This window comes from Lodderomyces beijingensis (genome assembly GCF_963989305.1).
Source record: "Lodderomyces beijingensis strain CBS 14171 genome assembly, chromosome: 1".
NCBI classification, from domain to species: Eukaryota; Fungi; Ascomycota; class Pichiomycetes; order Serinales; family Debaryomycetaceae; genus Lodderomyces; species Lodderomyces beijingensis.
The window spans coordinates 1643635-1669267 of NC_089970.1; the positions used below are offsets into that span (position 1 = coordinate 1643635).

General features: G+C 45.7%; 11 protein-coding genes across 11 annotated transcripts; 4 read left to right on the top strand and 7 right to left on the bottom strand. All coding sequences in view use genetic code 12, as the record gives it.

Annotated features, from left to right (window-relative positions):
- Nucleotides 1-6143: 6143 nt before the first annotated feature.
- LODBEIA_P06630 (uncharacterized protein) lies at nucleotides 6144-8027 on the bottom strand (the record flags this gene model as incomplete). Its single annotated transcript, XM_066976608.1, has 1 exon — nucleotides 6144-8027. The coding sequence occupies one exon, from the start codon at nucleotides 8025-8027 to the stop codon at nucleotides 6144-6146; it is 1884 nt and encodes a 627-aa protein (XP_066827601.1).
- Nucleotides 8028-8862: 835 nt separating this feature from the next.
- Nucleotides 8863-9846, bottom strand: LODBEIA_P06640 (uncharacterized protein; the record flags this gene model as incomplete). The annotated part of the gene is made up of 1 exon (XM_066976609.1): nucleotides 8863-9846. One exon carries the CDS (start codon nucleotides 9844-9846, stop codon nucleotides 8863-8865), a length of 984 nt encoding a protein of 327 aa, XP_066827602.1.
- Nucleotides 9847-10513: 667 nt separating this feature from the next.
- On the top strand, nucleotides 10514-11803 carry LODBEIA_P06650 (uncharacterized protein; the record flags this gene model as incomplete). The annotated part of the gene is made up of 1 exon (XM_066976610.1): nucleotides 10514-11803. The coding sequence occupies one exon, from the start codon at nucleotides 10514-10516 to the stop codon at nucleotides 11801-11803; it is 1290 nt and encodes a 429-aa protein (XP_066827603.1).
- A 43-nt stretch (nucleotides 11804-11846) lies between these two features.
- On the bottom strand, nucleotides 11847-13274 carry LODBEIA_P06660 (uncharacterized protein; the record flags this gene model as incomplete). Its single annotated transcript, XM_066976611.1, has 1 exon — nucleotides 11847-13274. The coding sequence occupies one exon, from the start codon at nucleotides 13272-13274 to the stop codon at nucleotides 11847-11849; it is 1428 nt and encodes a 475-aa protein (XP_066827604.1).
- Nucleotides 13275-13582: 308 nt separating this feature from the next.
- LODBEIA_P06670 (uncharacterized protein) lies at nucleotides 13583-13921 on the bottom strand (the record flags this gene model as incomplete). The annotated part of the gene is made up of 1 exon (XM_066976612.1): nucleotides 13583-13921. One exon carries the CDS (start codon nucleotides 13919-13921, stop codon nucleotides 13583-13585), a length of 339 nt encoding a protein of 112 aa, XP_066827605.1.
- A 634-nt stretch (nucleotides 13922-14555) lies between these two features.
- Nucleotides 14556-16148, top strand: LODBEIA_P06680 (uncharacterized protein; the record flags this gene model as incomplete). Its single annotated transcript, XM_066976613.1, has 1 exon — nucleotides 14556-16148. One exon carries the CDS (start codon nucleotides 14556-14558, stop codon nucleotides 16146-16148), a length of 1593 nt encoding a protein of 530 aa, XP_066827606.1.
- A 94-nt stretch (nucleotides 16149-16242) lies between these two features.
- LODBEIA_P06690 (uncharacterized protein) lies at nucleotides 16243-16650 on the bottom strand (the record flags this gene model as incomplete). Its single annotated transcript, XM_066976614.1, has 1 exon — nucleotides 16243-16650. The coding sequence occupies one exon, from the start codon at nucleotides 16648-16650 to the stop codon at nucleotides 16243-16245; it is 408 nt and encodes a 135-aa protein (XP_066827607.1).
- Nucleotides 16651-16876: 226 nt separating this feature from the next.
- Nucleotides 16877-17866, top strand: LODBEIA_P06700 (uncharacterized protein; the record flags this gene model as incomplete). Its single annotated transcript, XM_066976616.1, has 1 exon — nucleotides 16877-17866. The coding sequence occupies one exon, from the start codon at nucleotides 16877-16879 to the stop codon at nucleotides 17864-17866; it is 990 nt and encodes a 329-aa protein (XP_066827608.1).
- A 48-nt stretch (nucleotides 17867-17914) lies between these two features.
- Nucleotides 17915-19240, bottom strand: LODBEIA_P06710 (uncharacterized protein; the record flags this gene model as incomplete). Its single annotated transcript, XM_066976617.1, has 1 exon — nucleotides 17915-19240. One exon carries the CDS (start codon nucleotides 19238-19240, stop codon nucleotides 17915-17917), a length of 1326 nt encoding a protein of 441 aa, XP_066827609.1.
- Nucleotides 19241-19493: 253 nt separating this feature from the next.
- Nucleotides 19494-24500, top strand: LODBEIA_P06720 (uncharacterized protein; the record flags this gene model as incomplete). The annotated part of the gene is made up of 1 exon (XM_066976618.1): nucleotides 19494-24500. One exon carries the CDS (start codon nucleotides 19494-19496, stop codon nucleotides 24498-24500), a length of 5007 nt encoding a protein of 1668 aa, XP_066827610.1.
- An 81-nt stretch (nucleotides 24501-24581) lies between these two features.
- Nucleotides 24582-25586, bottom strand: LODBEIA_P06730 (uncharacterized protein; the record flags this gene model as incomplete). The annotated part of the gene is made up of 1 exon (XM_066976619.1): nucleotides 24582-25586. The coding sequence occupies one exon, from the start codon at nucleotides 25584-25586 to the stop codon at nucleotides 24582-24584; it is 1005 nt and encodes a 334-aa protein (XP_066827611.1).
- Between the last annotated feature and the right edge of the window lie 47 nt (nucleotides 25587-25633).

The following is a 25633-nucleotide window of genomic DNA, read 5'->3' on the forward strand; positions in this document are numbered from 1 at the left end:
AGACAAATCTCTGTGGTTTGCAAGTGGTGTATTAGCTGTAACGGTTGTTGCCCATGAAAAAGAAACAGTGAAAAAAAAAAAAGAAAAACAAGAAACAAGAAACAAAATCCCGTTATAAAATGAAGTGGTGATGGCGCTGTAGAAGAGGTTGTAGCTGGGAAGGTGAGGCTCGTCTTCTTCTTCTTCTCAGTGAAAAGACCAGTCTTATAATAAGAACAAGCAGACAAGGGAGGATGTTGGATGTTATATATATATATTACAACCAAAAGTGGACTCGGGCAGAGCCTGGGTCTCTCTCTTTAAAGGAGAAAGGCCATGAAATCTGAGATCTTTCCCTCTGCAAAGGCTAGCCCTCTCACTTACACCTCTCACTATTTTTCGCTATTGTTGGGAAAGCGTTGCAGCAAAAAGTCGTGCAACCTGGCCTTTTTTCCCTCCCAGCCAATTTAACTCCAATTTAAAAAAAAAAATAAAAAGGCAAAAAATAAAAAAAAATAGCCGACAGTGACAATGCAGCTCAGCTCCTCCTCCAGACCTGCCATGTATTCTGTGCTAATGGCCAGGCAAGAACAAAGAGGGCAATCTAGACTGTAGGGGGGTCTTTTTCTTTGTTCATCCAAGGGCGAGCGAGGGTTCGCAACGGGGATCCAACTCAGTCCGATTTGTACTCGTAAAAAGCATCTTGTTGTGCGATTGTCTGGTGGAGAGATGTGTTTCCTCGCCTGGGGACAGGGGGACGAGGCGAGGGGAGGGGGGAGAAGCGTAATTATACCGTTCTTGTGCTGCTGCCTGATAGGCTGATGGGCCGATAGGCTGATAGGCCGATAGACCCATATGCGGCCAATTTACAGCTCACCAGAGTTCATATTACCACCGCCCACCCAAAAATGTCCAGCGCGGGACAACGACGGCTGGAATTGTTTGAATCTATCCAACGTTCAAATTGACAGCGCAAATAACCGCTCCGGTATGACTCTAGCTTCTCTTAAACTTACGTCAATCGTCTTGCTTGAGAGCGCCAGTGTCTCACTTTTGCAAAAAACCCCTAGAATTGCTCCTGGTCTTTTGTTGTTGCCAAAAAAAAAACACCAGGCAAGAGCAGGCAGCAGTTCCTGGCCAAGGCGTACAGGGATGCTTTTTCCCATATCGAGACAACGTGGACCAGATATCATTTTTTTTCTGACATGCTTCCTTTGTCTACAAGAGGAAAAGTTTATCACGAGTGTGAGGGACCCGCCAGAGGGGAAGGGGGCTATGAGAAGAGGCTATCAAGAGCAACACCCAGACCTCCTCCTGTTGCTTCTTTCTTGCCTCATGGCTCATTTATCATCAGCCATGTGAAAGTTTTCAGCGTGTCCCATTCGACAAACTATCAACTCCTTGCAAAAGCCACAACCTTCAATCCGGTTTTTGTTTTTATTTGCCTTTTTTTTTCTTGATTAAAGTGATATGTATATGTGATATATCGCTTCTTCTGGAGGTGAAAAATCCGTTTTATTCGTTTCTAGTCAACATTTTGACAAACAAGGTTACAAGGTTACCCGTGAGATTTTTTGCTTGTTTGGTTTTAAACTTTATCCAGTTGCATAAGAGACGGTATTGTTTGGGCAAGGGTTAAAAAAAATTGTGTGGGTCAAATGGGGAATTTCGTAATGGGCCTCCTGCTTCAAAATCAAACGAGTGTGAGCGTAAGCGTAACTGTAGCTGTGTGTGGCTTTATCATGTGGGAGTTGTTGCAATCAGCTTTGCCGGCAAAGTGCACTACCCGTTTTTCCCTTTTTCCTTCACTGGTGGTTTGGTGGTGAAGAATTATTAATTGCCTGCATTTCAACGTTGTGTCTAAAAATATAATATTATCACCACCCTGGCAACTCCCAACCCACAGCGCAGTTGAGCAAACCAAGCTAATCAAGCAAATTGAGAAAAAAGTTTGGCACTTTTGGCACCTTTTTTAGCAGATGGAAGAATTGGAAATTGGCTATAGAATTCGCACAACTCATGCCGCGAAAGAATTGCCCATAGTTCTAAATATAGCACGACCCCCTCGCTTCGTTTTCCTTGTCCTTTTCTTCCTTTTTGCAACCACCATTGGAAATCAATTCGCTGACATTACCAGTCGTCTAACGCAACAAATCAAATCAAAAAAAAAAAAGAAAGCCATTTTGGAGTCTCCTTTTCTTCTTCCTGCTCGGACCCCCTTGCATCGACTCGTCTCCCAGCTGCGTCGCTCTCCCGCGACATACCTCGCCCTGCGGTAAAATAGAAAAAAAAAAAAAAAAAAAGCAAAAAAAATTTCAAATTTCACCGTTGTGTGTGGTTGTGTTTTCTTTTATCTATTTTTCTTCTTTTGCTATACTTTCTGCAAGTTTCACGTGGATACAATCGAGATTCACGCCAGCGGCTCTAGTTTCATGCCCCCCTCGCGAGTGGTTCCAAAACCCACAGCTCAGGGGGGGTGGGGAGAAGGGATACCATCTTTGCATTTTCAAGTCGAGTTGGGACTTCTTAGTTTACTATAGATATTTTCTCTCCGAATATGTTATGTAGTATGTAAATAAGAAATCAGACTCCGCGCTGTATGGAGATTATATCCCTTTAGAGTTTTAACATCTCATCGTTCAATAATCAGAGGTAATAGTTTTAGAGTGGTTTAACTACTCTTGTTAGTGGTTTAATTGCTGTAGAATGATATTAAAATAGTTATTGCTTTATCAACCATGTCTCAATGAAGTATTATGGTTCTTGCAACTGGAATTAGCGCTTATGATGCCATTAAATGCATACAAACTAACGCAGCTAATACGAAAGGTAATAAGAAATGTAAAGCAAAGAAACGTTGAATAGTACACAAAAAATACCCACCCTTGGTCTTGTCGAATCCCGACCCCCATGGCCAGGGTCTCACCGAAAACAAGCTCAACCCAGGAAAAAAAACGGCTTCCTCTACAGTGCCATATAACGTATCTAGTAGAGTAATTTCCCAAAGCTGAGACTAATGCCCAAGCAAGGGTTTTCTTTGTCTAGTTTGCTCATTCGCTGCCGTGGTATCGAACCTAAGAAAGGGAAAAAGGAAAAAAAGAAAAAGGAAAAAGGAAAAAAGGAAAAAAGGAAAAAAACACTCGCATGGACTCGCGTCAACGCACAGCTTTGCCCGGAAAAAGAGGAGAATTTGCTGGTACTGGGTGGTGGTTGTTTTAGCGTGGATGTCCATGAGGGGAAGAAACGCGAGGTCTACGCTTACGCTTGCGGTGGCATTGACGGTGGCGGAATCTCGTTGTTCTTTTCTCTGTATGCATCGAAATAGGGGAATTGTGCCATGGGGACATTTTGGCGGCTGTCCGAGACGTGGCGCGGGGGGCCACTACCGGGGAAGAGAGAAGCAGCGGAATCTAGACTCGATCTGAACCCTCTCCGAGTGGAAGGGTGGAAGGGTACCAACGTTATCATATGCTTGCTTCAATTGCAGATGACGACAGCGTCTAGCATCTCAAAAATCCAAGGCTATCTTAAAGCTAGCCTCCAGCTCGTTACCGAGAAGATCAATTTGTAGATCAGCTGTAGCAGTGTATATAACTCCTGCTGCTCGACACTAGCGCTCATATCTCATTCCCGTTGACACGTCTTGTCTCACCAAGCTTCCAACACACTTTTTTTTTTTTTGCAGCCGTCGCGCGTCTGTAATAACTGCATCACCAACCAACTCCTGCACTGCGTCCTCCTTCTGCTTGTTTAATTGTTCAAGATGCAGCTTGCCGAGGTACGTCTAAATCAAGCCTAGTAAAAGCCTAGTGAGTCCAAGATTGCTGATCCAACGACCCTCATGCAAGCAAAATAAACAAACCTGATCTCTCACTTTTTTTTTTCTGCTTTACATTCACGCCGATGGCAATTCGACGCACCTGCCACGAGCGATAACCAAAGAACCATCAACTTGCCATTAGCATGAACTCATTGCCTTTTATCAAGAATTTTCTTAGTTTTTTCTATAAAAAATTTTCCGCAGCGCACAAGCAGATGAATGCAACGCTCATAACTTGTGGTTTGAAAAACCCAAACGGCAAAAGGTCGCATGACCGTTGGCCATCGTCAACGCTGTAGCAAAGGTACAAGTCTTGATTCCACAAATCAGAGTTTTCTTGTCCACTTCATCGTGGGGGCCCAAACAAAAATGACGAGGGGGGGGAGGGGGAGGGGCTCATCTAGATCCTGCTGTTGAAACTTGGTCTATTTCGCTTAACTGCGTGTATGAGGCCAGTGTCGATCCCAGTGAGTTTATTATGCTTTCTGTCTGACCCGTTGAAACGTTTGCACTTTGCCAACCGCAGCGGAGTTTGTTTTAGAGCCCGTTCTTCGTACTCTGCTTTGATCTACGCTTTGAACGTGATAACAGAGATGGAACCGTATAGGTGGGAGACTAGCCTGGCCTCTAGTTTTATCAACCCATGGCTTTATTGGCGTGGTTGATCGTTGGAGGATCTCGCTCACGGCGTTCTTTTAGTTAATTGAAGCTTTTGAGGGTGATGGTTCACGGCGGATGGTTTAGGTACCCGTGCGCGATCAACCAATTTTCCTCTCCAACGTTTGATGCCGTTTGCACCAAGAGCTAGATAACCCTAACCCATCAATTCATCTAAACCTAAAAAGAAAAATAAATAAAAAAGATGTGGATTAGTTTGATCGAGGAATCGATTGCTTTCATACAATGTTGGTGGATCTTGATTGGCTCTCCCTATTGCCCGCCCGCTTGGCTCATTTACCAGATGAACGAGATGCCCCTCTCGTCTCTGTCTCGTCACTGGACAATAGCAAGCCCAATGTCAATCCAACCACGTCCAAAAGCTCTACATCTCGATATCCCCCTCCATCAGCACGCCCTCCTGTTTCCTTATTGCGTCAAGATCAGATCTTAAATATCTGACAATAGGATTTTTTATTTTTCACCTGCTAGCCGTGGAGCCCTTACACTCGAGACACAGCATTTTAAGTCACGTTTCGCGAGAGTGTCGATCTCTCCTTTGTCTCACGTTGACAGCAAAGATGGGATATAATAGACCGTATACGATATTTCGAGAGGGGGAGGGGGTGGGGGGGATAGAGAAATGTGATGTGACACATGGACGGACTTCGGGCGCTCTTAAAGCATAGTGTGGAAAAAAAAAACTACTACTCTCGACATGATATATTTTCCATCGTTGATGAAACTTCCAACACTTGAGATGAGCTGACTTTTTTCCACCGTCTTGTCGTCTTCGTCAACTCGCAACGCTGCGGTGGGGACTATGCGTGGTGGGATCCTGGTCTTGCAAATAGCTTATTCTTCTATTCCAAACGCACGTTTGACAAAAATCGCAGCACATGAAGTATTAAAAAAAAAATTAATCAGATGCTGGTGATTGGAGCGGCGTGGCATAACAAGACAATCCCGTGATAATCCTCCCCCTTTCTTCCCCGCCTACATTAAATTGAGCTGTTGCATGAAGTTGCACAAGTGGACCATGAATCTAGACTTTTGTCTGGTGAGCGGTGGGTCGAAGGAGAAGGAGCAGGAGGGGTTCGCTAAAGTGATTTGCCGAGGTGAACCCTGAACCCACGACATCTCTCGATCACGAGTTCCACAGCTGTGCCCAACTTGTAACTTTTCCACTTCTCGGGCATTTCGCGAAATTGAAGGGTCCATTCTGTATTCTAGTAGCCATCGACTCTCTGCGTCGGGTTCCGGTTTCGGTGGTGGTTTTCACGTGCGGTGTCAAGTTGTCTGGGGCATCTACATTTGCGGATCTTTATTTTTTGAAAGGGGAACGGTCCATTTGAATCTGGACGCTACATCCCGCTGTGGTTCATCCCGCTGTGAGCATATCCTCGTATGGCGTTGCTCTCGATTTCCACAGGTTGAAATAGACCCGATTGTTGTGCAACGCGTCACCTGCGGCGTTTTGCACCCAGAATCAACTCATCTCAGCTACACACTAAAAAAAAAAGCACTAGTAAGGAAATATACATTTCCATAGAACGCATTTATCTCTAATGTTTATCCTGTAAATTGTCTCTATTAATGTTGTATAAATTATCCCCCCCCCCCCCTTCCTTCCCAAATCGGTCCTTCTATGTACATGCCAAAACTGTAATGGAAATTGTCAATGAGGTTAGTTTGTTGGTTTTACATCAGAGTCATTGAACGGCTCATCCAAACCCGAGCTTTCCTCTTTACTGCCCTCTGAATCTTCTCCCTCGCGTTTAACTGCACCTGCTTCAGCTTCAGCCTCAGCTTCAACTTCAGCAATGTCGCGATCTTGCTTCTTGGCCAACGCCGCCATGTCCGGCAACTTCTGGTTGGTGACAAAGGGCACGGCAAACACGGAAATCATCGCAAAACCAATGCACATGTAAAACACATTGTGGATCGACTTCATCATCTGCTGCTTGACAAACAACTGCGCTGCGGGATCCAACTCTTTCAAGACTTCGTTCGACGACATCAAGCTTGCCAAATCAATGTGCGACAAACTTTGCTGGATCTCGGCACTTGCACTTTTGATTGCTTTGCCGTAAATGTTCCTCAACGAGGAATTGTAAACCGCATCGGATAACGTCGCCGCAATGGCCGACAAGATGCATCTAAAAAAATTGATGAAAATCGTCGTCATGATGGTACCGCCGGGGGTCTTTGGCGCTTTAATCTGAGCAGACATGAATGCCGGCTGCATCTGGCAGCCGGCGGCAACACCCATGAGAATCAAATATCCAACTTGTTGCGAAAAACTCGAGTCAACTTGCAACAAGGTTAACAACCCGGCACCAATGGGAGCCACGAGACCGCCAAACAAATTCCAGGGCTTGACATATTTAAACTTTTGAATCATGACACCCGAGAAAATCGAGGAAATCACCACGGCGATAATACAGGGCAACAAATGCAAACCTGCACCCATGGCACTAGCATTGCGAATCACTTGGAAATAAACAGCACCATAAAGCATGGTCACGATAAAAGCACTGAACACACCAGAAATGCCAAGGGTCGAGGCGATAATCTGCGGCGTCATAATGACATCGGTGGCAATGATTTGGTTCTTGGAGTATTTGAAGTTCCACACGGCAAACGCAACCAACAATAACGGACCAAGCACAAAACACGAAATCACCGCGCCCGATCTCCAGGGGAAATCGGCAGTGCCAAACGTCAACGCCAACAAAAAGAGCACGCACCCAGCAATCAACAAAAAGGTGCCGAAATAATCAAACTCCTTCAACTGCTGCAAGTAGTTGCCTCTCGGGGTAGGCGGTCTGAAGGAGTACAAAAACACCACAAGGGCAAATCCACCCACGGGCAAATTGATGTAAAACGCCCATCTCCAAGTAACGTGGGTAGTGAAGGCACCGCCAATCAAGGGTCCCAACACCGAAGCCACGGCAAACGTCACCGACATGATCGCCATCCCAATGGGTCTCTTGGCAATGGGGACAACCTCGGACACAATAACAAAAGATAAACCTTGGATACCTGCACCGCCAACACCAGCCAAGACTCGGCCCCCAATTAAGACATTCATCGAGGGAGCCAAGGCGCACATCAACGAACCAGCTTCAAAGATCACCACCGCGGCCACCATGGTCCATTTCCGGCCAAAGATGATGGAGACTTTGCCGAAAGGCTGGATAAACACCGCCATGGTTAAGAGAAACCCCGAGGACAACCAGCCGATATTCTCAAACGAGTTGAACTTGTTGCCCACGGTGGATAAGATTGTCGCCACGATGGTCTGGTCCAATGCAAATAGGAAAAGACAAAGGAAAAGCGACACGAAGCAAAGCACGAGTCTGGTGCCGTGGATATACTGGTCTTCACGTAGCGTCCCGTCGCCGGCATCGGATTCTTTGAAATGTTTCACTTTCTTCACCGAGCTTTGATCTTCGAGATCTATAGCCTGCGGCTGCTGTTGCGAAGCAGCAACTGCTGCTGGTAACTCGGAATTAGACGCAGACAAGGTCGTGCTGATATTGGGAGAAGCGACTTGTTCCTTGGACATCTCAATTTCAACTTCTTCTTTGTTTTTTCCCCTTAGTGGATTTGAGTTGTAGTTGAAAGCAAAAAAAAAAAAAAAAAGCAAAAAACTAGATCTCTTTCAATACCTTCAATACCTTTGGATGATCTTCAAGAGGTGAAAATCTGGGATGAATTTATACAAATCCAAGTTGGAAGTGGAAACAAATAATAAAAGCCTTTGACGTGCAGAACAATACGGCGCTCACACTGCTTCGTTTTTCTGTCTTTTTTCATTACAGCCGCTTCCGTAACTGCGGAAATAACGTGCGTCTTGAGCCCAGCAGGCGCATATACGATTCTGTAGATGTCTTCAATGACAGATCGAAGCCAATGTGAGGGGAGCAGGGTGTAGTCGAGAGCTCCAACTTCCCCATCTCTCGTGGTACTGAGTCACACGTCAAGAGCTTGTCGGAGTGCTGTCTACTTCTCCGCGTTTGGAAACCCCATCAACAGTATATCCTAACGGTTGACAAAGAAGTGGAGTCCACAACGGGAACTAAATCCGGTGCCGCAGCGGCTGCGGTTGTGAGAGTGTGTTTAAAACCGCCTCAGCCGTCTCCCCTCACGAAACGCTTTTAGAGACGGCGCTTTACGTCCGCTACTTGATTTGGAGACAATCCCGAGACATGTTCAGCCACCGCCGAGCCCACCATTTACCAAGGATGCCCTTTATAAACTCCGCGTCTGCAAGGTTTTCGATATGGGCGCCATTTTTTCACAAGAACAACCACCCGTGACCCCTACAGTGTTGCTGGAAGAGTAGAAAGAGATTGGAGAGCGGAGAGAGCGAATCAATCAGCCTTCCTTTTTTTTCACAGTTACAGCAACTCCTTTACTTTCCTTATTTCGTACTCCCAAAAGTTTTTCCTGATGGGATCATACTTGTCCCGCAACAACTCATACTGCCTCACCGAGTCGGTGTACTGCTGCTTCCTTTTGTATATCTCAGCTAGGGACTCCATCGCAAACGAACTCGTGACGTTGCCCTTTTCTAGATCAACAAACTCCCTCGCAAATCCTTCTAGCTCGGTGATGTCCCTGTCAAATTTATGATAGATCCCCAAGAGATAGTTCCACGAACTGGCATTTTGAGGGCACCCTCGTATCTTTTCCTTTGCGTACGCGATTTCGCTCTCCAACAATTCCTTCTTCTTCTCGCCATCTTTCAAATTTGCCTCAGCATGGCTAAATTTCAAAAAGAATCGATGGCTCCATGCACTGTTGTTCAAAAGATCAAGCTCAATTGCCAGATCAACAAACTCGAGCTCCTTTGCGTCCTCGTAAAGCTTAAATTTCTCAACTAGCCACTTGCGATACGTCCAAACGTGGTGATTCTTGGGGTCCGAGTCCAACATGGCCTCCAAAATGGGGTATTCTCGATGCGGATCAAAGATTCGCGTTTCGCGAGCCTCGATGGTTTCCCTAGCTTCATTGCTCAAAAGCTCCCCAATGATCAACTGTCGATAGTTCCAAATCTGGTAATTTTTCTCATTGTCCAACGCAACTTGCTCGCACCAATCCAACTCATCGAAGTAGTTTGTGTTGGGAAGATTCTTCAAGATTTTAAACCTGTAGATCCACGTTGTGTAATGCGACGCCAACGCCTCGATGCCTAGTTCGGTAATGTGTTTCGCTCGTTCGCTATACTCATTCTTCTTCATCAACGCCAAGAGGAGGCCCATCACTTGCTTATACTCAGAATCGTACAAGATCTGGCAAAGCTGCGGCTCCTCGGCGTTTAAGCTCACTGGCGTGACATCTGAGTAGTCAAAAGACCCAAAAGATTCAGAATTTTCCGCCATCTCCTGTCAAGTTTGATGATGCAGATATCCTCAAAGAAAACGCGTCAAATATCGAGGTGTATCTAGGGCAAGTTGTTTATATATAATGTGGCGATATTGAAACTCCGGATGTGGACTCGTTGATATAGGAAATGTTGCACGGTTTATTACCCAATCTGTCAGGGACAATACTTTTCGGAAAAATGCCGGTCGTGTAAAATTGACTGAAAAATAAACCAGCGCTACCAAGTGTAATTGTCAAAATTTCCAACGGATTCCAAGGGGGTTATCGCCACTGGGTCCTTACCCGCAACATTGGAAGCAGATGGAATCAATGGAAGTAAGAAACCACACAAATTGTTCTTCTTCTTGTTTTATTGTATAGCCTTTCTTTTTGACAATCTACATTAGATTGCTGCTCAATAAATCTGAACCCCACTGATTGAAAGAAAGCGTGGGAGAGCTAAAATAAGAACAACCGTGTATCAATTTCTATAAGACCAGTCATATTCCGTTCAAAAATTTTGTTTAAAAAAATAGAATGCCTAGATTAGCTCGACTATCCCCGGGATCTCAATCAATTACATTCATACTAGCATCTTGTCTACTAACTTACTGTTTGTTGACCGTATTCTGTGGCAAAAAGTCGCAATTGCCTATCCTCGTAACCACTTTTGCATTCACCAACATGATTTCTCGGTCTCGCGCGTTCCAGTCACTTGCAAGTAGAGCTCTAGTGTACTTGAAGAATAGATCAGCCACAGCGGCAGCATTTAGCACTGTACCTAGCGTATCGAGCGGTGGTGACAACAGCAAGTCCTTTCACGCACTAAGTGAGCTGCAGAAGATCGAGATCTTGTCTGCTGTCAAGTCGTTGAAAAACTACAAAAGGAGCTCAACCGAGGTCAATGAACGGAGAAGAAAATTGTTTGGCTTGTTGAATTCGAAACAGCAGAAACTCGCCAAGGATGCCGGGTATTTGGAAAAATTGGACTCTATAGACGACGGGATCGCTTCCAATTACAAGCTCATCAACGATGCTGCCGACTACACCGTCAAAAAATATGGCATATCCCAGGACGACTTTAATTTGCTCGAGAAGCAAGAGAAACCAAGCACAGCTAGCGGTAGCAACTACCGAGTGATTGAGGCATTGGGCCATTATACAAGGGACTGGACTCCCGGCCATGTTGGGCTTGAATTGTTGCCAGTTTTCGAATACGTGGCCTCGCAGTTGGAGTTGCTCATTGAGTACCAGCAGAAAAAGGACACGGCGTTGGTGTTTCCTGGAAGCGGACTAGGCAGATTGGCGTATGAGTTCAGTAAAGGCGGCTACGGGGCAGTGTTTGCCATTGAAAGTTCCGGTTTGATGAACTCACTAGTCGACTTCAACTATTCCGAGCTCCCCCCAACGACGCAAAAGGAAAACCAGGCCTATACTATCTACCCTCACATCCACACGAATTCAGATTTTTACAACACCCAATCGCAATTGAGGACTTTTGAATACAAGCCCGTTGGAAGCAGCCACAAACCTGACGCGTTGGTCAATGTCAATGGCGATTTCTTAAACTTTGAAATCCCGGCGAGAAAAAAGTACAAGAATATAGTTGTTGTATCAGTGTTCTTTTTGGACACAGCCGAGAACTTGATTGCGTATTTGGACAAGATCAGCGAATTGAGCACGCCTGGAGACGGCGTTGAACGTGGCTATTGGATCAACGCGGGTCCCTTGAAATACGGCTCAGCAGCTCAAGTGGAATTGAACGCCGACGAGTTGGCTTTTGTGCGTGATAACATGGGTTGGGTTACCGCGAGCTCAGTCTATAGTGTCTATGATCCGTTATCCTTGGGCAACAAGACCGGGTTGGTGGGATACTTGACCGATAAGGAGAGTATGTGGCAAGGCTACTACGGCTTGAATCTTTTCACGAGTTCAAGAAAAGAAAATAAATCGTATAGAGACCCCAACATCTAGATATTCCGTCTAATTTATCCTGTTTTTTTTTTTTTTCAAATTTCTACTTAGCAATGTCTGAGCCTTTGTTGATTTGCACTTTTTTATCCTCGCCACCGCTGATGATTCCAATTTGGTCATTCCAGCACACATCAAAAATCTTTTTGCTAGTCGAGCCATCTTCACGAGTGATGGTGTAAAGGGACTTGTCGGCTCTGACATCCCACACCTTAACCGTACCATCATGCGAACTGGATGCAAACATATTTGCATTGTGAGGCGAGGCACTCAACCCCACGACGAAATTGGTGTGTCCGACAAGTTTGGAGTTGATGATTTCAGATTGGTTGGTGCTGGAAGTTCGTGGATCGTGAAGATTAATGTGACGAGCCGATGAGCCAGTAGCAATCAAGTTGACTTGCGGCAATTGCAATACCGAGAGCAAGGAAAAGCCCGTGGTTCTAGTATCGACGCATCGTGCTGTCACCAAGTCCCACGTCTTGATGGTGTGGTCCTGCGACACCGAGTAGCCCACGGTCGAGTCAAACGCATCGAAAATCACCCCTTCGACTGGCTCCATGTGGCCCAGCAAGAGACCAAGTGGCGAGCGGCGTCTTATAGTGGAATCTTGCAAGGCCATTTTCCTCCTTTTCTTGGACGAAGTCGAGACAACATTCGAGTCGTATTCGGGAATCTCGATTTTCTTCATCTCCTTGAAGTTTGTAGACCAAAAACCCACATTCAAGTCATAGCCTGCACTTAGTATCCTCTTTGTTCGATGATCGACGGCCAAATCAACCACTGGTGCCTTGTGACCTTCCAAAATGGCCAACGTCTTGCCATCTTCCAAGCTCTCCTCGTCATCTTCCTCTCCTTCTTCATTGAGGTCTTTTACACCTTCATATGAAGTCTTCCACAATCTCACTTGTCTGTCGTTCCCGCTCGACACGATTCGAGTCGGCGATATCCATTTGACCGACTTGACTGGCGCCGAATGTCCCACGTACTGTTTCTCTACTTTCCCCGACATGTTGTACGTTCGCACGACTCCATCGTAGGAGCCACTCAAGATCTTGGGGTCCGAGATTGCGAGCTGGGACGCAGTGACAGCTTCCGAAGCTCTGTTTATCGAATCGAGGGATGAGATCCAGTCGTCGTTCTGGAACGATGCTTGGAAGCTGGGCGGTAAGATGGCTCGCGTGTATTCAATCGTTAGAAACACTTCATTCGACAATCCATTCTGCACGAGATAATCATTAATCGAACTTCTTAAAAGCTGGCCGTTTATGAGAAAGTTGAACGGTACTGGTTTCCTTTCCCCTGCCAGTTCTTCGCCCTGCTTGTAGTTGCCAAGGAAATGGTTTACAATCTCCGATAAACCAAATCTCTTCAACGACACTGGCACGTAAAGTGGAGTTTCGTCAACTTTCAAGCGATCGTCCTGCTCATTGGTGGTAAACCTGATCTTTATCTGGTTCTTATCCGTTGACATGTTTGTATTTTTTGTAATTTTTAGCCCGGTCTTCTTGGAGATCACGCTCCGTAAAAACACACACTTGGGTTCGTGGTGGACCTCTAAATTTTTCAAGGTACCAGCACCATCTCATCGCGAAGAAAGAGAGTGCGTGCTACCGGAAACGCTGCTACGCATACAAGATGAGGCATCTCAATTAGCAGTTCCTAAACACAACAACAACAACTACTACAACACCACCATTCACCCACGGCAGTGACAAAGGGGAGTCTCTGTCTCCCTCTCACTCTGTCCTTATTGACTTTTTTCTCTTTTTCCACACCGCCTCAAAGTGTCAATGAAAGATTGAGCCTGCTTCTTCTCCACAAGATGTCATCTCGGAGTCCTGGTAAGCTGGCTTTTGTCACCAACCTGCTGACACACCTGGCAAGGATCACCCCCCAAGTAGCAGACTGGACGGCTTTAAAGTCAGTTCGCTTCATTCTCGCCAAAATGGGCAGGATGTGGATCTTGCTGATGGTGTGCAAATGGCGCGAATAGATGCATCTCTTATGGAAAACGCCAAAGTCAGAAATGTAACCCTTGGTGCACAAGTTTTTCAATGCTCTTCTGACTCGTTTGAATCTTCTTGTTCTGGTTAACCTTGGCGGTGGAAGCGACCTCATTTTTCCTTAGAAAAACCTCTCGGAAGCTTGAAACAAGCGACTTGTTTTTTTTTTTCAAATGAAGCACCTGACTACTCTTACCAAAAGTAAGACAACAAATAAAGCTCTGAGGAACACGGTTGATCAAAAAGAAAACGAGCTGGCTCTGGCAAGGCTGAAACTTTGGGAAATTAACAATGGTGCTAGTAAGAACCTCAAATAGTGCCAAATTCAAGGGACTTATATAGTTTTTTTTTTTTTACTTCCCACAGCATACCATATATCTCAACGAAGAGGCTGCAAAACAAACACTAGGGCCCCAGAGATTTCATCTCTCATCGGTATGGCCCAGAAGCCTTATTGCTGCAAAAAAATGGACATTTGTAGAAGTGTGCAGCAGGATGTTGCGCTACCGAGAGTTGCAACAAATTTTCTCCGCGGAGCGAAGCCCTTTATCTCGATGAGATGGGAAAAAGATGGAATGCACCATTTTTTGATACTTTTCCCACGGGGCTGAACTCGTTGCCTGTTTTTCTGTCGTTTTCAAGTATAAAGCAAGACTTTAAGTTTGGTTCATCAGGTTGTTCAACTGAGCGGAAACTTTGAGAAAAAAAAACAAAAAAAACAACCATCTACACAGATATATAAAAGAACCATGTCAGCTAATCTCGAGGATGTTCCAATTGAAGTCTCCAAGGTCTTTGACACCATCTTGGTCTTGGACTTTGGTTCCCAGTACTCCCATTTGATCACTCGTCGTTTGAGAGAGTTTCAAGTCTACGCTGAGATGTTGCCATGCACGCAAAAGATTTCAGAGTTGTCGTGGAAACCCAAGGGGATCATTTTATCTGGTGGACCATATTCCGTTTATGCTTCGGATGCCCCACACGTTGACCATGACATTTTCAAATTGGGCGTTCCAATCTTGGGTATATGTTACGGTATGCAGGAGTTGGCGTGGATCAACGGGAAAGGAGTTGCCAGAGGAGACAAGAGAGAGTATGGGCCTGCCACGTTAGAAGTCAAGGACAAAAATTGCGCCTTGTTCAAAAACGTCGACCACTCGCAAGTTTGGATGTCCCACGGAGACAAGTTGCACGCCTTGCCAACCGGGTTTGAAGTCGTTGCAACCTCGGAAAACTCGCCTTACTGTGGTATCGCCAACGAAAAGGAGCAAATCTTTGGAATCCAGTTCCACCCAGAAGTCACCCACACCTTGCAAGGCAAACAGCTCTTGAAAAACTTTGCTGTTGACATATGTCGAGCAAACACCAACTGGAGTATGGAAAATTTCATTGACACGGAAATCGCCAGAATCAGAAAGCTTGTTGGTCCTACTGCCGAGGTTATTGGTGCTGTTTCCGGTGGTGTTGACTCCACTGTTGGAGCCAAGATTATGAAAGAGGCCATTGGCGACAGATTTCACGCCATCTACGTCGACAATGGTGTCATGAGATTGAACGAAACGGAAAGCGTCAAAAAGACTTTGGATGAAGGGTTGGGGATCAACTTGACCGTTGTCGACGCCGGTGATTTGTTCCTCAGCCGATTAAAGGGAGTCACTGATCCTGAAAAAAAGAGGAAAATCATTGGAAATACTTTTATCCACGTGTTTGAAGACGAAGCTGCCAAGATTAAGCCACACGACGGGTCAGAGGTCGAATACCTTTTGCAAGGTACTTTGTACCCCGATGTCATTGAGTCGATTTCATTCAAGGGACCATCGCAGACCATCAAGACCCACCACAATGTCGGCGGTTTGTTGGACAACATGAAGTTGAAGTTGATCGAGCCATTGCGAGAGTTGTTCAAAGACGAAGTGCGTCATTTGGGCGAGTTGTTGGGGGTTCCTCAGGACTTGGTGTGGAGACACCCTTTCCCCGGTCCAGGATTGGCCATTCGTGTTCTTGGCGAAGTCACCAAGGAACAAGTTAAAATTGCTCGTGAAGCCGACGCCATCTTCATTGAAGAGATTAAAAAGGCTGGCTTGTATAGACAAATCTCGCAAGCGTTTGCCGCGTTGTTGCCGGTGAAATCTGTTGGTGTTATGGGTGACCAAAGAACTTACGAGCAAGTCATTGCCTTGAGAGCTATCGAGACTGTTGATTTCATGACCGCAGACTGGTTTGTTTTCGACGCAGCCTTTTTGAAAAAGACCGCCTCGAGAATCGTTAACGAAGTTGACGGAGTTGCCCGTGTGACATATGATATCACTTCGAAACCACCAGCAACCGTTGAATGGGAGTAGAAAACAAAAATCAAAAAATCAAAAAATCGAAAAACCAAAAAATCAAAAAATCAAAAAATCAAAAACTAAAGCAAGGTCAATAGAATATTTTTATCTATAAATTATACGTTTTCTGTCGAAGCACTGTAGCGATAACAAATGATCCATCGTGAGATATACTTAGATGAAATTTTTCGTCCAGCATCTCCAAGTCGTCATTCCACACAAACGGTTTGCCTTGCGAGTCATGGTACCGGTACCAATCGTTGAAATTGAAAACCAGCTGCTCCGTGGGATTCAAAGTTTTGAAAAGTGCCTCTTTGGCAGCCCATGCACCAGTCATGTACTCGACTTGTCTCTCTGGCTTCATGGTTTGGAACCGGGGGTGTTCATGTTTCGGATGTAGGATCCTCTTCCCTAGTCTTGCAGCAAACGATGAGCTTTTATCTTTTAAAAGATGCTCGAATCGAGACTTTTTCACAATGTCAACACCGATTCCCAACACTAGCCCAACTTTCACCATTTCCTCGTCATGCGCTCCTTGTAAATCTTTCTTTTGTTTTCTCTAGCATCGACTTGACTTGTGTGGAGTGCATCATTGGGCATAAAAACAATCGCCGCGGCCGCCGCGGCTAATGATTTTTTTGATTTTTGATAATCTGTTTTTCCATCTCCGTTTGCTTCATCTTGTTCTTCATCGGAGGCCAACCTTTTTGTTAGTTAGTTCTTGTTTTTCAATCCCGAGAGCCATGGCATCCTCCATTAGTGGGCCGGTACCGTTGCCCCAGTCCAAGTATGACTTGAACAGTTATTGGGGCAGAGTCAAGCATTGCGCCCAAATATCAGATCCGGCCATGCTTCTCAACACCAAAAAGGACATTGAGACTGCAAAAAGACAAGTCTGGGACTACAAGAATGGCGTCACCTCGAGCATGACTCCCGAACTCTGGCGGGCCAAAAGGGTGCTTGACTCCACTTTGCACCCCGATACGGGGGAAACTGTCTTTTTACCATTTCGAATGTCGTCGTGCGTGCTATCGAACCTTGTTGTCACGGCAGGGATGCTCACGCCCAATTTGGGCACGGCGGGAACGCTTTTCTGGCAAATTGCAAATCAGAGTTTGAATGTGGCAATCAACACTGCTAATTCCAACAAGTCGCATCCACTTACCACCAAACAGATTGCCGTCAATTATACAATGGCAGTGACGGCATCGTGCGGGGTGGCGTTGGGATTGAACTCGATAGTGCCAAAATTGAAGCACTTGAAGCCCAACACCAGAATGATCTTGGGAAGGTTGGTGCCGTTTGCTGCCGTTGTCTCGGCCGGTGTCGCGAATGTCTTTTTGATGAGAAGCGAAGAGTTGAGAAAGGGAATCGCCGTGTACGACCGAAACGGGAACGAAGTGGACAACTCGAAAACTGCTGCATGGTACGCCGTCGGTGAGACCGCTGCAAGTAGAGTCATCAATGCGACTCCCATCATGGTCATTCCACCGCTTATACTTGTCAGGTTGCAGAGATCAAGGTTGTTGAAAGGCAAATCCAAGACAGTTGAGACGTTGACGAATATCGGGATAATCTTTGTCACGTCCTTGGTAGTGTTGCCGTTCGCACTAGCTGTGTTCCCGCAAAGGGAAGTGATTGCAGCTAGCAAATTGGAACCCAAGTTTCACGATTTAAGGGACAAGAAAGATGGACATCGAATCACGGAATTGGAGTTTAATAGAGGTATCTAGGAACTTGAAAAGAAAAAAAAAAAAGAAAACAGTAAGGAGGTGGATGGATTACCAAAATTTCCACCCAGGGACATTTTCAATCGCGAGGGCATTTTCAATCTCGTTCCGGCTCTTGTACAGGCAAAACAGCTCCAAAGAGAGTGCTGTTTCTGCTTGTGTCTCTTTTACATTTGTAGCAAAAAGCATGCCAACGCCTTTAACACCCAACGACGTTTCAAAGCTTTCGAATCCTGCTTCTTCAAATTCACGCACAGCCTCCTTGATTTGGTCTTCCTCGACATTGGGGGCCACCAAAGTAATGGCACATCCTCCACCGCCAGCACCGGTCAATTTTGTTGCTCCAAGCTTGTGTTTGTCGCCAACAATTTTCACAGTCTCCAACGACGGGTGCGAGACCCCTAACGACACGAGCAACCCATGGTTCATGTGCACTAGTTTACGCAAAATCGCCACCTCGTGGTCCCCAAACTTTGAAGTCACCATCGTGTCGTGTGCTTTGCGCGCAATCTTGTCCATGGCATCGAGGATGGGAGTGACAATGGCCGGGTATTCCCTGTTCAACACGCCGACTCCCGCAACGAGTTCTGCTGTGCTCTTGGGCACTTTTGTATTTGTAAGCAAAAGCTTTATAGGTGGCAAGTTGCGTATGTTGGTTCTTGAGGCAGGCTGGCCCGGTGTAGACGATTTTTGAAACATAACTGCTCCACCATAGGTGGCAACAGCATTATCGATCCCAGAAGGGTTCCCATGGAAACATTTTTCGCCAATGAGCGACCAATCGTTGATAAAGTGCAAATCGTGGTCATTACCCTCATCATCACCTTCAGGCTCGAGATCAGTCTGGGACAATTGCGGGTCAGCGATCCAGTTGCCGAGCTTCGCCAACGCCGCGGAGAGGCACACGGCCGTGGATGCAGAGGAGCCCAACCCAGCTCCGATAGGCAACGTCGATCTCACAACAAATGTGTTTCCCTCAGGCATATTGTAGCAAAGACTCGCATACAAGTACAAGAAGCAAAAACACGCAATATGGTGCATCTTGTTGTTCAGAATACCCTCGAGCAACGGTGACAAACTGTCGACTATTTCCGGCTCCAACTCGGACGGTATCTGGGGTCGTCCTCGAGAATCAAATTTCTGGCGCTCCTTTATCCTGCTCCAGGGGATCTCTCGCTGGTCCCATGAATGGTCCAAGTCTATGTCTGGAAACTTCAATCGTATAATGTTGGCATCACTCGAAGGTGAGACTAGTAGGTAACATCTCAAACTCAACGCAGCAGCAATTGCCGATTTCCCGTAAACGGCCGAATGTTCACCAAACAAGATCACTTTCCCGGGAGCATTGACTGCAAACGCTCGCAGCTTAGTGGTCATTATAGTGGGCAAAAGTTTCGTCCGTGGAGTGGTGATTCACTGCAAAATGAAAAAAAAGGCGCCCCATCTCTTTGTTGATGTTCTGCCAACATAGAAAAAAAAAGAGACGAAAATAATACCAAGGTTGGATGCAACATCTCAGTCCCTGTGTTTTAGCAACCACCAACTTATCGAGACAATCACACTTTACGTGGTGGTGGGATAGGTAGAAGAAGAGGTCAAGAACAATTCTTAGAGTAAGGAGGGTAGGATTATGACCGCGTCGCTAGTAGAGACAGAGTCTGCGAGAAGCACGAAGTTGCCATTGAAACCCATCCAACCGACGCAATACTGGACTTTCGAGAATGCGCTCTCGCTAATCAAGGACTGTCAAGACCCGTACCTTCTGGAAGCGATCAATGAGTTTCTTTTACTTACGCAGAGTGTTTTGCTAAAACCTACGCCGTTCCAGGATGACGGCAAACCAACAATCAGGGCTGGCGCCACGGAGATGTCGTTGAGAGGGATTCTTTACACCGAGATCACAAGTCAAAACATCGAGGATGCCAAGTTCATCGAGAAAATACTAGGTTTTAATCTCGATGAAATTGTCAGGGTCATTGTCCAAACGAGCAAAAAGATTCCGTCAAAGCCATCGCGCTCGTTCAGCTTCAAGAGCAAGTTGAGCGACGATATGGAGCTCGAGACACGTCACGGGCGCATCCGGTTGTATATCTGGAACATCTTGAGAGAACAACGAACGATTTTGAAAATCGCCCGCGAATTGGTTGGAAACAAGACAAATCAGTACGCGTCGTCAATCATTCGCAATTTGGGGAGAGAGATTTTCTTATCGGACAAGTATCTAAAGTCACTACTAGACTCGATACGAGCATCGTCTCGAGACATAATCAATAATGCGTCTCAGAAAACTGGATTAACGACTCAAGTCGATCAAACCATGCACAACGAAGCAGTGCTATACCTAATAGAGTTGTGCAAGATCTTGTTTGAAATATCGCTTCAAAACCCCTTGGTGGATAAAGATATTGTGCAAACATGGTTCGAGATTTTAAAAGAAACCGACTTTGCAGTTGCGTTAGGGCTCCACTTGAAGCATCGCGAGTCCTTCGAAGTACTCCAAGCTTTATTCACACTCATCACTATTGCATTCTTGGATCTAGAAAACAGCTTTGATTCAGTCACGGGCGAAAACAAGTCCCTGTACATGAGCAATGTCGGTGCGTTCAGCCTGATAAATGAAATCGTTACGAGCGACTACAACTGCAATTCTGTCATTTCGTTTGCGTGGAGCATAATACTCCTTAGAAAACGATGTTTTTTGGAAGAATTTCCCGACTCGCCGATTTCCAAGGCTTTTCAAGAAAACAAAAAATTCACAATTGCTGGCATCGACTTGGCCATGGAACGGCTAAGCAGCAAAATAAGCCCCTCATCCTCATCCTCATCCTCATCCTCCTCTTCAAGTGCAGACGTCTTTGTGGCTTTGCGGGCATTGAATCGGACATTACGCTACGACAGCGTTTACTCGGCAGTTCTTGCCACCGTCATTAGTGCGTCGCTCCTGCTATTAGACTTGGATCTCGAAATCACAAGTTGCATAGCTGAAATCTTGCGCAATTGTCCCCACAATGTTGTTGAAAACTTTTTTGCCAGTGCAGCATTCTCCGAAGCACTCATTATTGCAAGAGCAAAATTCCCGCTACTTTTGTCACCTTATATCAAATTGGCCAGCACCAATGGAAATTTTGCGTTGCACGAACTCGACTCCTTGAATTCATATATCCAAGTTTATAAAAGGGACCAGTTTGACAAGCTATATAAAATAGATGATCAGGATCCGGAGTTGATCAAATTGAAGGAGGAGGTGTTGGTGAATCCACCTTTTGAATCAAACAAAAAATTAGCCTTGGCTTTGGCTCCAGGGACCACCGCGAAGCTTTTACCCGCGGCAAAGCCTGATGAAGTATTGGTGACCTTTTTGTATCAGTACAATGGATGGGCATTTTTAGGTCGAGTCTTGCAGAATATATTCAAAATTGCCAAACTCGATCCGCTTCAAGAAGAAGTTTTAATCACCATTTTTGAATTGATGGACAGTGTCTGTTTAGATAACGACGCGAGCGAAGTCAAATTGGTCTTGGAAGCAATGTCGGCATACATTGACACCTCCGACGTTTTTGAAGCTATTTTTTCATTCTTTGAACTGGCGTTGCAACGCAGGAATTCAGCGTTGATAACTGTAATTGTCAAATTATTGACTGATTTGGTTCCCGTTGTGCCTTCTAAAATATGGCCCTATTTGTCGCGATCATCGCTATTCTCGCGCGATGGGAAAGAAGGGATGGCCATCACCCTTTTTGGAGCTGTGGAAATGGTTAATGGAGACTATGGTTTTTCGCTATCGCTTGTGAAAATGGCACTGGCATTGGTTGCAGACTGTATCACCTTGGACAACCCATCATTTCGCCCCTCACGATCCAGAAGTGAGAGCTTGTCTGAGATTGTTCTGTACTTGGTTTTCTTGTTTGAGAATTTCACATACTGCCCGTTCAACTCATTCGCCGAAAAGTTGGAATTGGGTGTCTTGTTGCTCGACGTCTTTTCCACGATTATCGCTACTGCATATGGTGTCAAGAGAGGAGGGTTGGCGCTGCTGCTGCTGTCCTCCAGCGAAGAACCAGTGGCCAAGGTTTTCCACCGGGCATCCTTGCAAATTTTGGAGTCGTTTTTATCAACCGATATCAACTGCGCCCGATCCGCGCTTCCGCTTTTAAGGACGATGGAGAATGTGGCCAAGGATTTGGATTTATATGAGCTCACCGATACTTCTGGATTTTGGCACGACAGATGGATCCGTGCTGTTTTTTCATTCAGTCAACTAGCACTCAACTTGAGGACTTCCTTGAATTTGGAACCGCTGGCTTTCGAAAAGGAGCTTTTTGCCAAGGCTTCGTCCATTGTCATGATATTTGCAGAAGTGGAGTCATACCGTAAGGTTACCATTGATCTCCTCTCGTGTCTTATTAGTGGGAAATGGAGAGAAAGTGGGGAAACTGGAGAAATTGGAGGTGCCCCTTCGCTCTTGTCACACTTGGGAGAATACACGGCACAAGTTATCAAAGATGCAGTTGCCGCGGGGTTGGACAATTCGTTTGAAGATTACAAGATCAAGATTGCGATCCATGATTTCATCTGCGCCGTAATGACCAGCGACCAAACCGGGCTAGTAGTATTGTTCAACACGGGTAAAGATGCGTTTGATAGATACCAACATCATGCCAAGGCCTCAGATGCTGCAAAGAAGCAAACCGAAAATGATGTTTCGGTTATCCAGCTTTTGAAGAAAAACGTGCGAGATATGAAGTATTACCCCAACTCCGTCAGTGTTCACTTGGTTGATGCGCTTGCATTGGCGTGCGACAAGTGGTCCACTGTTCGAGAATACAAGTACGACGAAGAGTTTATCTCGTTGCTTATAGATAGGGTGAGAATCCAGATTACAGACCCACCTGCTTCACCAGAGATGTTAATCAGTCGGTGTTATGAACTCAAGTTGATTGCCAAGATCCTTGATATCCTAGCTTTGTATTTATTCACCACCAAGAATGAAAAATGCAAGCACCAAATCATTGATTTTCTCAACTCGGATGAGTTTATCGAGATTGCAGAAAGAAAACTCACCATTAGCCATAACCAGCTGACGACACTACATTTAGGGTTGCAAACTTCCTTTCATGAAGCATTTCCCGATCTCAAGCTCTCGCAATTCCTAAGTCCACCGGGTAAAAGGAATCGAGTCGGGGTCAATGTAATTTACAACCTTGCATTGATGGATACCTTATTCAAAAACCACGATGACTGGGTCCAGCTTCGCGAGCAGGTTATTGCATCCAGTATAACCACCCAGTTTATCACTTCGCAAATGGAAAGTGCCAAGTCCCTCGGTATATTGATGGCCAGTTTTTGTCGTCGTTACGAGGGCAACAAGTTGAACACAAATTTGCTCAAGTTTGTCAATTTCTTGTTGCAAACGGACATCAACACTGATGAAACTGTCTCACTGAAGGAGTTTGACCAGATTTACTATGAAAGGATTGAGTTGGCTTTTTATTTGATTTATTCGTTTTATTCCAGAGGCAAGGTTGCCGGACAGGAAAAAGTTGTATTCGATATCATCAAAAGCGCGGGCACTTTATTAGTTGACAAGAAGAAGAAGGAGAATAAGAATAAGAGCATGATTACTAGTGGGGAGCTGGCGCAGTCAAGAGATGTGGAAAGGTTTTTGTTGAGGATTGTGTTTTGTGCATTGCTGTTGATCCAAGACAGCTCTGGAATAGTGTCGGAGTACATCAGTGTGTTTAGAGACTTGTTTGAGTCCATAGTCATCAAGGGGTTGAGAAGCATTGCTATTGACTTGCAAAACGACATTTCCTTGTGTCGTCGAGATGAAACGAAACTTGCAAACGCCAAGATCACTGAAAGGTACGATGATCTCCTGTTGATTTTATCGATTTTGCAAGTTTTCGCCAAGCTCAAATGTAATGGCTTGATGTTGCAGCAGGCGATAGTCAAGTTGATTGAGCAAACGGGCACCATAACCACCTTGTTACAGATGTTCACTAACTCCTTGCTTCCTGAAGCTGTAAATGACAAGTTTGCCATAGCACAGCTCAGTTTGGAGTTTTTGCGCCAGATGATGTTTGTTCCTGCGGTGGCCTCCAAGATCGTCTCATCGGGTCTTTTCATCACGTTGTTGGAGAGCCCCGCTTCGCAACCGATTCGAGCTGGAGGGTTGTCTGTTGCGCACGAGCCGGGACATTATAATTTATGGGTGAATGGCTTCTTGCCCACAATCATCAGCAGCATCTACGCCTTGGGACCACTTGTGTTTCCCGAAGTTTGCGTTGCATTGAGGTTACTAGGTAAACAGGTTGAATTTGCCATAAACAATTGGGAAGCAGGTAATATCTCGACTAGTGCCGTCTCCGAGATGAATCAGATTTTGGTCATTTACGATTTGTTAAACTCGGCAAATGTTCCTGTTGACATTACTGGCGCTGCCCCCATTGCTGATTTCCCAGGATTGGAGACGGCTGAAAAGAGAGATGATTTGCTTGAAAGTTTAAACAATTTATTGAAACACCCGAAACATCTCAGATCGAGGATTGCCAAATGCAATGAAAACCAAACGATTGACGAGGAAATGGTGAGACATATCGTCGCTGCAATCAGAGACATGAATGGTATACTTAACTAGAGAAAAAAAAAAGAGGGGGTAACTATTGTTCTATAAATTTTATTTGTCTATACATGAATGACAAAAACCAAAAGGAAATCATTATTTGAAGTAGTAATTCTTGTTTGTAATTTGAGGCACCTCTGCGTCTGGCTGAGGAGGGGAATCGTCGAGTTTGGTATCGAACTCCAGCAAATGGCCCGGTGATCCTTTAATTGTAGTGTTGGCAATAGCAGGCAACAGCTGCACTTTTTCAGTGGTGCCAACCTGGCCCAGAATCAATCTCTGCCAACTCTGATGACAATCCGCAACAACTTGCAACGCCTCCCGTGCCGATTTATACTTTGCCTCAAACGCAAATCGATTTGCAGCTTTCCCATCCGCTAACTTGTAATCCTTGAACCATTGTCTCGTGGCGCTCAACAACCCCGGACACAAAGTCTCGACATCGTCAATGTCATTCACCAGCGACGCAAGCGGATCACGCACGTCCACGACAACGACTTTCCAATCCAACTCGCCATCGTCAATCAACGCCAACGCACCCAAGATCTTGACGCGCCTCACGTCGCCCGTGTGCAAGATGTCGGAGCCAATCTCGCACACATCAAGCGGATCGTTGTCGCCGTATAATCCCGCGTGCTCCTGCGTGGGGTCCTCCCACGTTTGAGGAAAGGCGCCGTAGTTGTGGATGTAGCCGTGGTAAGGGAACAAGTTCTTGACGAAGCGCACCGCGTCCAGCTTGACGTCCTGCACGATGGGGTTCGCGGGGAGATGAGGCGAGATCTCGAATTTGGCGTTGGACCAGCGCGGGATCTCGCAGACAAAGTTTGCTTCCTGCGTGCCAAGGTCGAGGTCCAAGGGGATGTCGTGGAAGTAGGATAGGAGTTTGCCGTCGGTGGTGGTGGCGTAGTTGGCGTAGGTGGTTGTGTATTTGATTCCTTGGCTTTTCGCAATGACCGAGGGTGGTAGTCTCAATGGTGGGGATGCAATTGAAGTCGATGATGATGACGATGTGCGGGACAAATGGAGGTGGTTGTTGGTCAAGGAGAGTCTTGTGATGGCTTTGGTGACACTATGGTTCCCTCTCGGACCTGCCTGCGACATTGTTGCTCGTTTAATCCAACTTGAGAACATGGAAGGAAGGAAGAAAA